Raw genomic sequence first — 17018 nt, forward strand, 5'->3', positions numbered from 1 at the left:
CCAGAGGCTGAGTTATTTATGCAAAAAACTTTGTTATTTGCTTTCACTGACCTGGAGGCCTTTGTGTTAAAGTGTGTTCTCTTTAGTATTTTGAAGGAAACAGGTGAAACCATAAAATTAACTTTATTTTAAAAAAGTATTAATGTATATATAATTTAAATAGCTTTATTTAGTCAATTATTTTAAATATATACCATTTGGAGATAACTGCTTTTGTTCTGCTGATGCATGCAAAATTGAGATAAAATGGGGGAAAAAAGAAGTATTTCAAATTAAGGTAGAAGATAAACTGTTTTTGCTTGTTAGTCACTGACTGAGATCCACTGAAGGATTTCTGTTTAAAAATGTTATTATTTGAAATTTGTGCTTATATGAGTAGCTTATAAAAAGCCTGAAATGTGTTCCATTGCCTGAATAACATTGCTTGCTGTACTGCTTTTGAATATAATCTGTATGTATTTGTGTATTCTGTAGAAGTTGATGAAAATGGAGATGAGCACAAAGGAAACCAAGAAAAGAAGGAACTGGGTGATGAGAAAACTGCACCAAATTCAAGCCTTGTTCCTTTATCTTCTACTGTTATTGATCATGAAATTGAAGTACTGCTTTCTGAATGGAGTAAAAATGCTGACATGCTATTCAGTATACATCCTATGGATGGTTCACTACTGGTATGGCATGTGGACTGGCTAGATGAATACCAGCCTGGCATGTTTCGCCAGGTCCAGGTACTTCATGTTTTCTGGATTATGCATTGCTACTTAGAAGTATAATGAGAAAATAACTTTAATCGTTACTTTTTTTCTCTTTCTCCCTTTCCTAAAATTCCAGGTGTCATTTGTCTCAAGAATTCCTGTTGCATTTCCAACGGGAGATGCAAACTCTCTTTGCAGAAGTATAGTGATGTATGCTTGTACCAAAAATGTTGACTTAGCTATTCAACAAGGCAAACAAAAGCCTCCTGTCCTTACACGATCTTCATCTATGCTTATCTCTTCTGGACACAGTAAATCAACCAACAGTTTAAAACTAAGTATCTTCACACCCAGTGTCATGATGATTTCCAAACATGCAGATGGATCATTGAACCAGTGGCTAGTGAGTTTTGCTGAGGAATCTGCTTTTTCAACTGTGCTCAGTATTTCACATAAATCTCGATACTGTGGTCATCGTTTTCATCTTAATGACTTGGCTTGCCACTCAGTATTACCACTGCTGCTTACAACCTCACATCACAATGCCCTAGTTTCACCAGATATTGAGAATGCAGAACAGGAAAATGATTCTTTAAAGTCTCAGGAGTCACCAGTAAGACTTCAGAGTAGAGGCAATGCAAATGTAACATCCCAAGATCCCAGTGCGGTTTACAGTGAACTTATTCTTTGGAGAGTTGACCCTGTTGGGCCTTTATCGTTTTCTGGTGGAGTGTCTGAACTTGCTCGGATCAATTCTCTCCATACTTCAGCTTTTTCTAACGTTGCATGGCTGCCCACACTTATACCCAGCTATTGCCTTGGTGAGTTTCGTTTCCTGATTTGTGTTTTAGAATAAAATTTATATAACCTAATAGTTCTATGAAGTATATAATGTAGAGATATGTGAAAGCAATGGAAAAACGTTAAGCATGGGTCCCTTATTTCACAAATTTCCAAGTTCATGATACTTGGAAAATGCCTATACCATTGTGAAGTTTTATAATGTTGTTCTTCATTATTTTATGTTTTTGATATTTTAGGAACTAATACAGTAGAGTTTTTAAATGCTAGTCCTTACTTCAGAGTATGTTGAACACTTAAAAGCAGGGGTAGATTTTGCTCTGGTTTGCAAATAGGATTCTCATTTTCTTTCATATACTTTGATTTTGTTACTGAGCACAGCATCAAACTTTGTATTTTTTGCTTGTGAACAGAAATTAACAAGAGAGACTTCTTTTTCTTACACTGTAGTTTTATTTCATAACTTTAAAATTGCCTCTTGCAAAAAAAAAACCCTCCAAGGGAGTAAATTGGTATCTGAATATGAGTCCTTTTTGTCATCTTGTTTTTCAGGTGCGTATTGTAATTCTCCAAGTGCCTGCTTTGTGGCAAGTGATGGACAGCATTTGAGATTATATCAAGCTGTAATAGATGCTAAGAAACTTTTGTGTGAGCTCTCCAATCCAGAAATTTCTGTAAGTGAAAAGCTGCCTCAACTTTTTTGGAGGTTGGAACTTCATTCATTATCACTTGTTTCAGATTTATTGGTAACTATAACTAATAAGAGATTGAAGTGGTTTAGCTCTGCTTGTAGAAACAGGCTAATACTTTTAACATTGTATCCGTACTCCACTTTATAATCTCAAACTGGATATTAAGGCAGGTCAGTGTTTGCTTGGGAAATACCTCTTTAACGCTTGCTCTACAAGGAGTAATCACAGAGAAACAAGCAATATGTGTGTATTGTCTGTCCAAATGAAAAGCTGAGATGACAATGCAACTTGAGGAAAGGACAATAAACCGCTGAAAACAAGGCTTCCCAGATGTTCCCATCACCTTTCAGCTATCAAAACCAATGTGGGTCTTGATAAAACTGGGAACATTACCTGTGTTCTTGATGGATTGCAACCAGTGTCTGTTTAATGGTTTAGTTAGCGTAGTGGTGTTGCACCTACCTAGCAAACTGTGCCACACAAATGCACAGTTCTGAGTTAATGAGACCATCCCTCTGACTTTCTTTAAACAGAAATATGTTGGTGAAGTTTTTAATATTGTAAGTCAACAATCTACGGCACGTCCAGGATGTATCATTGAACTGGATGCGATCACAGAGCTTGTAAGATCTTTTTATACTCATTTTATACCATAATTAGCTTGTATAAAAAGCATTAATGATAAAGGCTGTACTTGTAACTCTTCATCAGGTAAAGAGGATGTATTTAAAGATTTCTTCTGACATGTATTTGCATTTGGTTTTGTACTACCTGTAAATGAAAAGTATTTGAGTAATGAAGATGCCTTTTCTTGAAAGATGTCGTTAATGTGTATATATCAAGTTAAAAGCTCCCAATTCAGTGAGCAATCCTAAACAGTACACTCCATGATGTTCACTTCTTATGTGTGTTTTTACTTCCTTAGCGTGGCAGGAAAATGCAGTTATTCCATGTTTTTCAAGAAGACTTCATTTTAAATAACGAGGAGAAGGAAAAACCTGAAAAGAACAGTTTATCTGACTCTGGTAAAGAATGATTCATCATACAACATTGAAGACGTTTTTCATTCTGTAGAGTGGAAAGAATTTGTAGCTTTTAACATTTTAAGGTCAAATACCTTGCTTTATTTGAGATCCTTAGACCAGATTTCCTTCATTGGTATATATTGAAACTTGTGGGTGTTTCACTTCCTTTAACGGTAGTGAACCACAAAATTTTAGATATAGTGGCTTAAACCATGAGTTACTCATTATGGATTGTCTTAAGGGTTCCATTGCTAATACCTTTCTTACATGATGGAGAAAGGGTTTTGAACGTAGAGCCTGTTGGCTATGATGTAGACAAAGCTTATTGCATCCTTTAATGGTATATGTTCATCCTTCCTATCGGCTAAATACTGTTTCTCAGTATGGTATAATAAATGAAAAGCCAAACAAATCCTCCCAAACACAACTATAGAATACAGTACTATGAGTAGTCTGTGGATTTGTAGCTCTTAGGGCAGATCCAAATCGCTTTGAAACAGCTGCTTTTCCAACCACTGACTGCATCAGTGGATGTGTTATATATGCATTTCAGCTTTTTTCTGTTGCAATGAAATAATGGGGGGGAGGGGAAAGGGTAAAGCTTGTTAAATCAAGTCATCTACAGTAGTAGAGGGAATGTCAAATAAAACAAAGCAAAGTTGTGGAACAGTGTGAAAATATTGCATAACTTGGTACACAATTTTTTATTGTTATTGTTAGAAGAAAAGGAAGGCACCTGAACTGTAATGGTCACTTCTGAATTAGCTCTCTCTAGTCAAGAAAAAGATTTGTAGTAATGGAGATAATCTATGAAAGTGTCATCCTAACTCTCAGTAGAGGTCAAAAACTGCAAATGAATTGTCGAAAATCAGAAACAAAATATGCAAGAAGTGTTACTCTATAGCATAAATTTGTGGTACGTTTGCATCTTGAGTATAATATATGGAAAGGACTTTAAGAGAAATACGGAAGCTATTTGATCTTAGAAAAAGGCAACTGTATAAATGTGTGTTATGAAGATCTATATAGATTGCTGCCATGTAAGAAATTAAAAAACTGTTAGAAATGTATCATTCACATACATTCTAATCTGAAAGTATTTTCTAGTACTTTAAAGGTCTTTAGTTTTAAACCCCTCTACTCTTTCCTCTTTATTGAAGCATATCAGTATTTAGCATGTGTTGTTTTTTAAAAAAATAACAGATTTGCTTTTTTTTTCTACAGTACCATAAGCAACACAATGTCAAACCCACATGGCAAATACAGCTTATGGTAGATTATGTTTTATGTAGATGCATACCTAAAGAAAAGTCAGAGGAATCACGCAGGAAAGATAGTCCCTAAGCTAATTATTCCTTCCTTCTCCTGGGCACACCTTCTAGATAATGCAACTCCTCTTTTGTTTTCTTGATGTGGAACTCTAACCAGTAATTTCTTAGGAAGATGTGTGGTACTTCTTGTACATTCCAGACTATATAGTTTTGTTGACAGGGTTGTGATCAATGAGCCAGTCCATTAGACGAGACTGTGACTTTCCCAACTATTCTCATGGCAGTTCTTTAGATGTGACTTTTGTATGTTAAAGGTAAAAATTCTGTCTAGCTCACTGTCTTAACGTTACAATTGACAGTAACAGCTAAGAAATTTACTGTAAGAGACAAGTATATAAAAAACAAAGGTATAGAGCTGAGAGTACATCCTGGTGTTTAACTTTAGATCCAGCAAATTCAGGCAAAAAAGAAAACTTTGACACCTCTTCAAGTATGTACCTAGAATTGCAATGGTGGTTGTTCTGTTAAAATACTGGGAAAACTACTATAATCAAGTTGGATGTATTCAGACCATTGCATTTCAGTATTAGTTTGCAATAGCTTAATATGACTGTTTGCTAGCCAGCAAAATTTAGTTTTGTTTTCAGATGAATAAGCCCTAAGATCTTTCTGTTCTGAATTTCATCAGGAAACCAGCAGAATGGATTCTCTGAAAAATTCTACTTAATAGTAATAGAGTATACTCAAAACCATTCATTACTGCGTATGTGGCATTTACATTTGAAGTCTATTCCTGTCTCAGTAGGTAAGCCCTCTTTCATGTAGATCTCTGTTTAAAAAGTTGCTGTTTTGTGAATAAAACTATTATTCAGTGTATTCCAAACTGTATTTCGGCTTTTTGAAAAGAATTTTCAATTACTGTCTTTCATCACAACCTATTCTTTCTTGATTACTTTGTAGCCTTCAGAATGCTGAAGCTTTTGAATTCACCCTGAGCCCAAAGTCTGGTATTCTTTGTACATTTTAGGGGCAAATACATTTAATCTGTTTTTAATAAGACATAATAGTTGAGATGTTTTGCTCTTCAGGGTTTTTTTATTTGCAGTTTTTGAGTTTACACCTAAGTTTTAAATAGGACTGTAGTCTGAAGCACCTTAACATCAGGCATAGAATTAAAATTATGCAGAATATTGAAGTTCTGAGCTGTCATGGTTCTCTTTCCAACTACCAGGAAAACAATAAAAACTTTTCTAGTAAGCTAAGGTATGCTTCAGTAGTTTTCAGTTTAATTTTCTTAAAGTCATTAAAAGTTATCTGTGTCATTTGCCACATATCAGAGGAATCTACTGTAATACATGTTACTGTTAATTTACATCAAACTGACGTTTTCTTACTGTTACTTTCAAACGCAGAAAAACTTGAATTATTTTAAGTATTATTGCAGTTAGTTTATAAGTTGATGGGAAGTCTAAAGATCCATCTGCTTATATGATGAGGATGTTACTGATAAGGCTTTTCGACCAAACTATTGTCAATTTTCATGTTCCAAATCCATCAAATTAATACTTAAACTGTTGAGTTTTATATTAAAAAAAAAAAAAAAAGTAATGAAGCATTCCTGTCACATAATCTCTGAGATCCTATATCTTAAGAAAGTATTAACAAAGCTTTTCTGAAAAATATCTTTCCCCAGTTCATAAGGTAAGACATGGGGGTCTTATTTTTCTTCTAGCTGCACGTAGTTTGATCTTCATGAAGCACTAATTTCTGTGCATGACCATATATATACACCTATTTCATCTATAGATTTTGTTGGTTCTGGTTACTCTATGAAGAGTTCAAGCTTTAACTTCTCAGCAGTTCTAGAATTTTAAAAGTATTTACTTTGTTCACTAGCTTTTTTCTTTAAATGTGAATGTAGGAATTCATTTTATTAAAAGTAAAGTAAATTTTTTTTAACTTATGAGTAAAATTACTTTTTGAGTTAAAAGAAATAATTGTATTTTTAAAATTAACAATGCAAACTTTTTTAGATGAAAAGATAGATGCAAGTACACCTGGAGCGGCAACAGAAATGGAAGAACTGTATTCTTCACCAGATCCAGAGAAGATACAATCACCTTTCACTCACAAGTATCAGGCCTGTAGAGCAAACCTTCAGAGTACTAGCTGGCTTACTCTGTCTTCCAAAATGGTGTATAGTCAAGAGTTGAATTTGCCAGAGGGAGTAGAGATAATAAGTGTAAAGCCATCAGCAGGTTTGTAATTTTATTTTTTCTAAAGAATAAAATAAGGAATCTTTGACTTTCTGTTTTAATACCAAAGTCAGAAACAAAGGAATAGTAATATTGATATTTGTTGTTAAAATGAAAATTCCTGTTAGTGGATCCCAAAGATTTTCTAAAATTTACTCCCCTGACTTTATATCTCAGTCCTGGAACTAATACAAAAATAAAGCTTTTGTTTGAATTATAATATTTATTAAATTCCAGAATTTTTCAACCAAGGGAATTAGAGAAACAATTTTTCCTGTGGAGTCAGTAATTAAATATTTTGTAGGATCTGTAGTTAAAATTTAAGACTTCATCAGTAGTCTTTAAAAAAATATTTTATAAAGATTTTTGGATTTCTGAATGAGAAGTGTTTGTTTAATGGGAGAGATAATAGTCACATTTAAATCAGGCACAGGATAAAATGAAACCAAAGGTAAAATTATTTGTAGTATTTTGACCGTGTCTCTTTTATAAGGTCCTGTATGTTCTTTATGAGGAATTGGTAGTATTTTTGTTTGTTTGTTTCAGAATAATAATATGAGACCTTTATAAAAAATCTTTACTACTTTGCTTACTTTTTAGTATTTCTCCCAATGAAAGTGTATTTTATTTAATTTTAGGGCATCTGAGCTCTTCTTCCATATATCCTGTTTGTCGTGCACCATATCTGCTGGCTACTTCATGCTCTGATGGAAAAGTTCGATTCTGGAGATGCAGAGTTACCACTGAATCATCATCTTCTTCCATGACAGAATGTAGTGCACACAGTAATGTTACATACATATGGGAAGAATGGCCATTACTAATTGAGGATGGACTTAGTAGTAGTGCAATTAGTGTTCCGGGAAGGCCAACTGAAGTTAGCTGTGCACACACGAACAGATTAGCAGTAGCATACAAGCAGGGAACACATAAAAATAGTAATCTTTCTCAAGACTTTATAATGTACGTTAGCATTTTTGAGTGTGAATCTACAGGGGGTTCTTCTTGGATTCTAGAACAGACTCTTCATTTAGATGAGATAGGCACCATGTTAGACTCTGGTGTTACTATTAATAGTAATTCAGTGTCATATAGCCGACAAGATGTTTCTCTGTCTCCTGGTGGGAATATTATCCCCTGCACTAAGCACTTGGTACACTTAGATTGGATGTCTAGGGAAGATGGTTCACATATTCTGACAGTGGGAATTGGATCAAAACTTTATATGTTTGGTCAGCTGTCTGGGAAGATGCAAGAACAAAATGGTAAGGAGACTGTAGCAATCTTGCATAGTGACAGCGCAAAGGCTACGACCCTTTCTAAGTTTGTTCTGCTGCGTTGTGTTGACTTGGTTTCATCTGTGGAAGGATCACCTCCTTTTCCAGTCTCCTTGTCTTGGGTGCGTGATGGCATTCTGGTAGTTGGAATGGATTGCGAAATGCATGTTTATTCGCAGTGGCAATCTCCTTCCAAGCAGGAGCCAGTTTGTATGGGTTCTTGGAGTGGAAGTATGCCATGTATGACTAGCTTAATGAAACAAAGCCAGTCAGCCACCTCAGGTCTGCATCCACCAAAGCGACCCCTGACCAGATCTATGACCAGCCTTGCACAGAAACTAAGTGGGAAAAAGTCTGCCTGTGATCTGTCTATGGAAATGGAAGATTCGGGTCTTTTTGAAGCAGCTCATTCATTATCTCCAACCTTGCCTCAGTACCATCCATATCAACTGTTGGAACTCATGGATCTTGGTAAAGTACGTAGAGCAAAAGCCATTCTGTCCCATCTGGTGAAGTGCATTGCTGGTGAAGTTGTTGCTGTAAATGAATCTGAACCTAATCATGATAAGAGGCTCAGATCTCTGACCATCAGTGCAAGTGGAAGTACTGCAAGAGATCCCAAAACATTCAGCAAAACTGAGACTGCAGACTATATTGAAATAGATTCTGTTCCACCATTGCCTTTGTATGCTCTGCTTGCTGCGGATGATGATTCATCTCATTCTTATTCAGAGAAGACTAATAATCAAAACAGTCAAAAAAAAAAAGATGTGCCAAATGACAATTATGAAGATCTCTTTCAAAATACTGCTGTAAGTACAGATGAACTTACTACATTTGATGCAGATGAGGACATTTCAAAACCAAAAGTCATTGATCTTTCTCAGTATAGCCCAACTTACTTTGGACCAGAGCATGCACAAGTTCTTTCTCGTCACTTGCTTCATTCAAGCTTGCCAGGCCTGACTAGGATGGAGCAAATGTCATTGATGGCCTTGGCAGATACAATTGCTACTACCAGTACTGACATCGGAGAAAGCAGAGACAGAAATCAGGGTAAGCTATTTCTTCCAACTTAAATGTACTAGTGTGCTTCACAATCTTTTTTTTTGGATTTTTTCTTTTTTTGGAATATTTTTATGTCATGTGGAAATGTGTCTTAGTTTTGTTTCATAGTATAGTATATTATGTGTATTATTTACTGCTTAAATAAAGTTTCAAGACTTCAGACTTAATAAAATCAGATTTTGTATTACTGACTGTTGAAACCAGTGCTAATCCATCAGTTCACATACTGTAATAGTTTTTAATTCGCTTTTGAAGAAACTGCATTCTTAACGGCCACTGTTTGTTGCACTATGTAGAGAAACAGAGAAATAACTTTATGAATTTTTTAATATGGTAACACTTTTTTGCCTCTTGCATTAAGACCAAAAAAATGAAAGACTTTTATATTCAAATTTTTTCTCTTTCCTTGAAGGGAAGAATTATGAATTAAACTAATAAGTTTAAAGCATTAGTAGTCCAGAATTCTAGAATACTTGTTCTGTTAAGACACCTAATATACTTTTAGTTTCTCTGAAGTGCATATAAAAATATTTAATTCCAGGTGGAGAAACTCTTGATGAGTGTGGTTTAAAATTTTTATTAGCCGTTCGGCTTCACACATTTTTAACAACTTCACTTCCTCCTGTACATCGAGCTCAACTGCTTCACCAAGGTAACTACTGTGTTTTCTTGATTAAGGGGAATGAATCTTAGTGTCTTCACTGTACATATAATTGCTGTGCTGTTGACATACCTTTGCAGAATCAAAAGTGTTGTTGGATTGAGAGAGTTCAGCGCAGGGCCACAAAGATGATGGAGTGCAGCATCTCCCCTATGTTGAAAGGCTGAGGGAGCTGGGGCTCTTTAGCTTGGAGAAGAGGAGGCTGAGGAGTGATATCATTAATGTTTACAAATAAGTAAAGGGCAGGTGTCAGGAGGATGGAGCCAGACTCTTCTCAGTGCTGTCCAGTGATAGGACAAGGAGCAATGGGTACAAGCTGGAACATAAGAAGTTCCACAGAAACATAAAGAAAAATTTCTTCACTGTGAGGGTGATGGAGCACTGCAATGGGCTGCCCAGATGGGTTGTGAAATCTCCTTCTGTGGAGACGTTAAAAACCCATCTGGATGAGTTCCTGTGTGACCTACTCTAGGTGGCTCTACTCTGGCAAGGGAGTTGGACTAGGTGATAATTCAAGGTCCCTTCCAATTCTTTAAAATTCTGTAATTCTGTAATATGAATGTATGACAGAGGAGAAACTATCTTATTTTAGATAGAGGTCTTGGAACTGAAGTGATTTTCTTCTAACAGGTTTTTGTTTTTCTTTCTTTTTCCTATCTTCCCCAAAGAAATTGGTACACAACGTACTTCAATGTTATTCCAATCACCTTCTGTAGGAGTAATGCAGTACAAAATAAAGTATGCATTTGCTTAGTTTTTAACATATATTTGGAAAAAAAGATCTCTTACAGTCTACTCAGACTGTATGTTTTTTCATATGCTTGCTGTAATTATACAGTGAACTATTTCAAATGTTTTTTTCTTATAGTTTTAAGTAGCTTCACCTTGATATTGCCGACAACAGAATAAGATGGATTTGATTAAGCCTAATCAAATGTAAAGGAGGACTGTGATTGTTTCTTTACCCTTTCATGCCTAATCATGACAGTTCATGGTATTTCTAGTCTTATGGCTTGTCACTCCTCAGTTGTATCAGTATTTGAAATTTGTCAGGGCTGCCACAACAAAATACTGCTGAGTTAACTGAGTGAATACTTTTAGTTTAGATACTTCTGCTGAGCTCAGGAATCAATGAAAGTTAGAAATGCGTCCAGAGCATCTGTAGCGGTGCAGCTGATTGTGCCTCTGCAAAGAAGCATCTTCCTGTCCCCCAGGAATTTCAGTTATCTGTAGACAGCTTTGCTGCTGCTTAGTAATTGCTGTTTTCCTTGTGATGATTTTTTCTTTCAATTTTATTTTGTATCTCTGTCTTAAACACAGTAGAAAACATGTTTAATCTGAACTTTGCAGTTTCTAATCCAAGTCAAAATAATGAACCTGCCTTCCAAAACTTTTAAAAGTTTAATCAGTATGTTGCACTTCATAACATGGCTAACCTTAATACCACTGATTATATTTTGAGCTTCAGGCAGTAACTTTTCTTTTCAACCTTACATAAAGAGTTGGCAGGTGAAAAATGTTTTCGTCTGTGTGAGCTTTCTTTGCATATTTGGTATGCAATGTTTACAAATATTAAGTTTATATTGTCTCATCAGCAGTGCTCTTTAAAATCTAAAGTAAACAATTCGACCTTCCCTTCTCCTTTTCCCTTTGACTTCAGGTTCTGGATTATTTTTCTAATGAATCTCTTTCTATTTTTTCCTTTTTTAATGACTTAACATGTAGGCTTATCTACTAGTCATTTTGCCTGGGCATTTCATTCAGTAGCAGAAGAAGAGCTACTGAGCATGCTACCTGCAATGCAGAAAGGAGATCCAACATGGTCAGAACTCAGAGCTATGGGTGTAGGATGGTGGGTTCGAAATATCCACAGCCTGCGGAAATGCATAGAAAAGGTAAGCACAGCATTCAGAAACAAAATCACCAGACTTTTTTCAAATGTCTGTCTTCTGTATTTACCTTCTGTTCATGTGGTTTTAAATATTTGGGTATGTTCAGTGTTTCTGAATATTTTGTGCTGCATTTTTGGGTAAATATAGTTCATTGTATGAGTGTGAGCTTTTTTATTTAACTTTTTTTAGTACTTTAGGTTTCAAAGTCCAATGTGAGGTACTTTTGGGCTTTTAAATATTCCATTATGAAGATGGCAGTGCTCATTGTGGATGCTCAAGATACAGATTGAGCATGTAGTTGCCTTGCATTTAAAAAACCTCAAGTATTCTTGGCTTGCACTGAAGGTTATCATAAGGTAACCTTTCCTGTTTTAACTAGTCCCAGCCTGTTCTCCAAGACTCTATCTATCCTTTGATTACCAGAGCAGCTAATAAATAGACTTCAGCATCTGATTTCATCTGCCAAAAAGGTTCCGGAAATAGAGAAGCATGAGCTAAATGAGCTAATAAAAACAAGGGCTTGAAGCTGTGTTATCTTCACACATTCATGTGTTAGACTCTTAGAGGAGGGATCCTATATTAAAGAGAACTTCCAAGCACTGTTGAGCATGGAATGCCAGAAGAAACAAAATTCCTGTTTAAGATCTGGTTGGTTTTTATGTTCTTATCTGTCTTGACAGGTGGCTAAAGCAGCCTTTCAACGAAACAGTGATCCTCTTGATGCAGCCATTTTTTACCTGGCAATGAGAAAGAAGGCTGTGATCTGGGGATTATACAGGTAGGAGACAGGCCAGCTCTTACCTGAAGCTTCATACTGTATGGTGTAACTTGGGGAAAAAGGCTGAATGTGGTGATAACCCAAAAGAAGCACAAATACTACTATTCAGAGAACAAGATTCAATTTCTAAATTAGTCACTACATGGAATGGGTAGTTTTTAAGCTTCTTGTATTTACAGAGATGGTCTGGGTGCTGTTTTTGAAAGCAAATGCTTCAATTTTTTCTCTCGAATCTAGAATAATTTCAATTACTGCTAATTCTGATTACTTTTGAAGACTATTAGTGTAGTGTGTGGAATAACATGGCTATATTTTCTAAAAGTGTATGTTGGTATAAATTTTACCTTAAATTCAGAAGAATCAGTTAAGTCTGTAATTCAAACTCATGTTTTGTAATATAAAAATCAATGTTGCAAACTTTTTAAAAGTAATTTACATTGTCACTCTTAAGAGCTCTTGGGAAAAATGAACTTTTCTGTATTTGCATCAAATTAGCTGAAAATAACATTAGGTGTTGTATTTACTGAAACTGTTATTTTTAAGTATGACGCCTTCTATGCACTTAGAGAGTGCATAGAAGAGTGCTTCTATGCACCATGAGAGCCTCCGCTTTTCCTAATGAAAAGATCTGTGTGAAATTCTACTGCCATGTGAGAAAATGAACCATAATGCACCTAGTAAAAATAAGAATATTTTTATCAATTATGTTCAATCTACAGGTCTCAAAAAGATACTAAAATGACACAGTTTTTTGGAAACAACTTTACTGAGGACAGGTGGCGTAAAGCGGCATTAAAGAATGCTTTTTCTTTGCTTGGCAAACAGCGTTTTGAACATTCTGCAGCTTTTTTCTTGTTGGCAGGACACTTAAAAGATGCAGTGGAGGTAACAAAATAGTGAAATTTTTGTGTTTAAGGTGATTATATTGTCCCAAACTTAGAAAAATACTGATTGTGACTTTCATTTTGCATGACTATGACCCCTAATGACTCTAATTTGCTTCTGCTCTGACTCCCCTGCGTACCATCCCCCACCACCCAAGTTAATGACAAATCCAGATCCTTGATCTTTGCTTTTATTCTATTTTAGCTCTTGTATTAGTGATAATAAAAAGCCCCATGGTTAACTTCTCCATAGTAATATTAAGAGGCCTGCCTGCCATTAACTGGCTTTCAGATTGTCTGCCCTGTTATATATGAAAGCTTAGTTTTTCCTTACAGGCTTTGAGGCCTAAGAATGAAGGCTCTCTTTGCAGTGATGTGGGTTGTCTCCTAGAATTCCTTTGCCCTCCCCAAAAAAGAAATATTTCCTGTGTCTGTTTGAATTGAGAAGTTAGGAGGAAATTAATTTCCTTCATAGTGACTCATTTATTATGTAAAACTTCAGTAACCAAAACATCCAGGTTCAAGAGCTGGCATGTTCACATTGGCAGTGTTTCATTGAAGCCAATTAATTTCAAAGATCTATTGTCATGTTGAACTTCAGCTGAAGAAATTGCAAAGAGCTATTCTTCATAGTTCCTGCTAATTTTTAATGGAATTGATAGAGCTGCTTACCTCAGTCTGAATAAATTCTTGTCACTTCCTGTCTTGTGATCATTTTAACCAGAGGAGAAATCACAATGTTTACTCCTGTGAATATATTTATTTTCAATTAGGTCTGCCTTGAAAAACTGAATGACATTCAGTTGGCTCTTGTAATATCAAGGCTTTATGAGTCGGAGTTTGAAGTATCTAGTACTTATAAATCTATACTACAGAAGAGAATTTTGGGAAGTGCATTTCATGGAAAACAGAGCTCGGGAAACATGCACTGTGACCCTTTTCTGCGAAGTATGGCTTACTGGATTTTGGAAGATTATAGCAAGGCTCTTGACACTTTGATTAAACATTCTGTGGATGATGGAGGTAAGAATATGATGATTTTTCCTGTTAGGTTGGTTTTAACAATTTGTTCATTTGATTGGTAATTTCTTTAAAATGTAGTCTGAACAAGTACTGTACAATTACTCACTCTTCATAGAAAATGACTTTTTTTATAGGTTTTTTTAATAGGTTTTATAGTAACTGTGGTGACTGTTTTATATTATCCTATATCCTGTACATGGATACCTAATTTATACTTTTAAGTATGTGAATGTCAGAATAATGATTATGACCTTGCAGTGTTGCAGCTGGTTTGCTTGCAGCGGCTTAAAGATGAAGAGACAAATGAACTTTGTTAGTTAATTTTGTTCCATCACAGCCTAGGAAAAAACTCTTGATTGAACAGTTGCACAGCAGAGTGTGGAAGACGTTTTTTTTATAGCTTTTAGTCTTTGGGAAGAATAGTTGGCCATAATGATAACCACCAGAAAAGAGATTTTTGTATTTACTATAATACAGGGAGGCCCATGTGGCGTCTGAAATAGTCTGTAAGGCTCCAAAAATGATTATTTTCATTTGCTAGCTTTATAGGCCTTGTAAGAATAAATTACAGTATTTCATAAAGTAAACATTCTGATGGAAGTTAAATGTTTCAGGTCCTTAGTACTTAGCAGACTAGCTGGCTTCAGTCCTGATTGCTGAGAGAAGCTTCACAGGGATAAATCAAGACTCAAATCCCAAGAGTGAAGTAATTCATTAAAAAAAACCCAACAAAACAAAACTGTTTCAGCACAAGTTACACACCTCTGGATAAATATGAGCAAATGAAGGGATATTGTTTCCGTCTTGGTCATACATCTTCTTGTGTAGAATCATTTTGTAGTGTTACTAATCCTTTAATCAGTTCGGTGGCCTGTTTGTCATGTTTTAGTTTATTTTTGTACTTAAAAGGTACTCTTTTGTGTATCTTTTCCTTATAAACTGTAGTTCATTGTGTCTTGGCTTCTCATAGATGAAACTGTAAGAGTGTGTGTCAGCTAACTTGGACTCTTCGAAAGCTGTGTGAATCATCCTATACTAAAGCTCTTATCTTTTCAGGGTTTTTAGTACTGTGGTTTTGAACATGATAATAATGTGTGTAGGTGCTGTACTGCCGTGTAATTAATTTATTTGTATGTAATACTGGTATTAATATGTATAAATGCTATGGATTTCCTAGTTTTATTTTAAGTTGTCTTTTTGTAAAGAGGTAGTGATGGACATTTCAGAAATGTAAACTGAGCAGGAACGTGGTCTAGTTTGGCTGCAATACAACTGACCTGACTACAAAGAAAAGAAATGGTAGCTGTTTTAAATTAAAGGTATTACCTGCTCTCCCACTCAGACTACTCTTTTTAGCAGTGATCAGATTTGGCAGTGTTCTCCCTCTCAAATTATTCTGGTGCTAAAGGTGCAAATGAAGGTTAAAAGAAGGGTGTGATGTAGTAAACATTAGAATGAATATTAAGACCTAATAGTCTTCTGATGAACTTAGAACTTTGCTGATGGATTATTTCATACAGAATTGTAGATTTTCCTCATGATGCAATATCTTTTCAGATGAAGAAGATGGCTCATCAAGTTGTAGCCCTTCAGTGTTTAACTTCTATAACTACTTAAGAACACATCCACTCTTGTTGAGACGTCATTTTGGCTCTTCTGATACATCTTCCACACATATTTGTCTAACAGTAGAAAGTGGATTAGCTGACAAAATCAACCTAGGTGAAAGACGGCTATTTTTCACCACTGCATATGCTCATCTAAAAGCTGGTTGTCCTATGTTGGCCTTAGAAGTGTTATCAAAGATGCCAAACGTTGTCAAGAGGTCAAAGTCATTTTGTAAATCCCCTAGTTTAATGGATACTAGTAAGGATTTCTCCCCATCTTCTCCAGTTAAGGAGTCAGAAACAAAAGACCAGTCTTCCAGTGTGGATTGGTCGCAGACAGTGTTTAATGGTCTGGGTTCATCTTCAGATTGTTCTTCAGGACAACATTCAAGTTCGACTCCTTTGTCCTTTGACTGGAGTCAGCCCAGTATGGTATTCCAAGAAGATCACTTAAACTTACAGTCAGATAGTGATGGAAGTGATGAGAGTGAAGATTCTTCCCTGGTAATGAAAGAGCTAAAACCTCTGAAAAAAACTGAAAAATTATATGAAACGGGTTCTAGCTACACGGAATCTTTTAGTATAGTTGATGACAAAGATATCCTAAGTCCATCAGAAGATATAATTTCAGCACAACTGAAGTTTAGAGCATGTCTGAAAATTCTTACTGTAGAGCTTCGTACACTGTCCACTGGTTATGAGGTAGATGGTGGGAAGTTGAGGTATCAGCTTTATCAGTGGCTTGAAAGAGAAGTGGTAGCTCTGCAAAAGACCTGTGATTATAGTGTGGAAGTAGAAGAGATACAGTCAGGAATTAGTGTGATTCCAGAGGAATCTACATTACATGAAAATACTGACGATTTAGCTGACCACCGAAGAAATGTGCTACAGAAAGAAGACTTCCAGAAAAGACGTCAATGGCTTCTGAAATACCAGTCTCTCCTAAGAATGTTCCTTAGTTATTGTGTACTTCATGGCTCTCACGGTGGAGGTTTGGCATCAGTCAGAATGGAATTAATTCTACTCTTGCAGGAATCTCAGCAAGTAAGTGGGGGAGCTTAGTTTGTGTTTTCTCTGTGTCAGATTACT

General features: G+C 35.6%; 1 protein-coding gene across 8 annotated transcripts in view; it reads left to right on the top strand.

The window, feature by feature from the left end:
* Window positions 1-17018, top strand: part of DMXL1 (Dmx like 1) — an 85964-nt gene that overhangs the window by 34127 nt on the left and 34819 nt on the right. For 7 of the 8 annotated variants that reach the window (XM_062018979.1, XM_062018980.1, XM_062018982.1 and 4 more), the window contains 14 exons: window positions 475-728; window positions 832-1516; window positions 2049-2170; window positions 2722-2811; window positions 3114-3213; window positions 5173-5289; window positions 6518-6742; window positions 7378-9072; window positions 9626-9736; window positions 11471-11640; window positions 12318-12415; window positions 13135-13300; window positions 14073-14322; window positions 15880-16973. In XM_062018979.1, the coding sequence (XP_061874963.1) occupies window positions 475-728; window positions 832-1516; window positions 2049-2170; window positions 2722-2811; window positions 3114-3213; window positions 5173-5289; window positions 6518-6742; window positions 7378-9072; window positions 9626-9736; window positions 11471-11640; window positions 12318-12415; window positions 13135-13300; window positions 14073-14322; window positions 15880-16973 (5177 nt within the window). The remainder of the gene's footprint in view (window positions 1-474; window positions 729-831; window positions 1517-2048; window positions 2171-2721; window positions 2812-3113; window positions 3214-5172; window positions 5290-6517; window positions 6743-7377; window positions 9073-9625; window positions 9737-11470; window positions 11641-12317; window positions 12416-13134; window positions 13301-14072; window positions 14323-15879; window positions 16974-17018) is intronic. The other variant, XM_062018983.1, reaches the window with a different exon arrangement.

The sequence above is a fragment of the Colius striatus genome, chromosome Z, assembly GCF_028858725.1.
Source record: "Colius striatus isolate bColStr4 chromosome Z, bColStr4.1.hap1, whole genome shotgun sequence".
Classification (NCBI taxonomy): domain Eukaryota; kingdom Metazoa; phylum Chordata; class Aves; order Coliiformes; family Coliidae; genus Colius; species Colius striatus.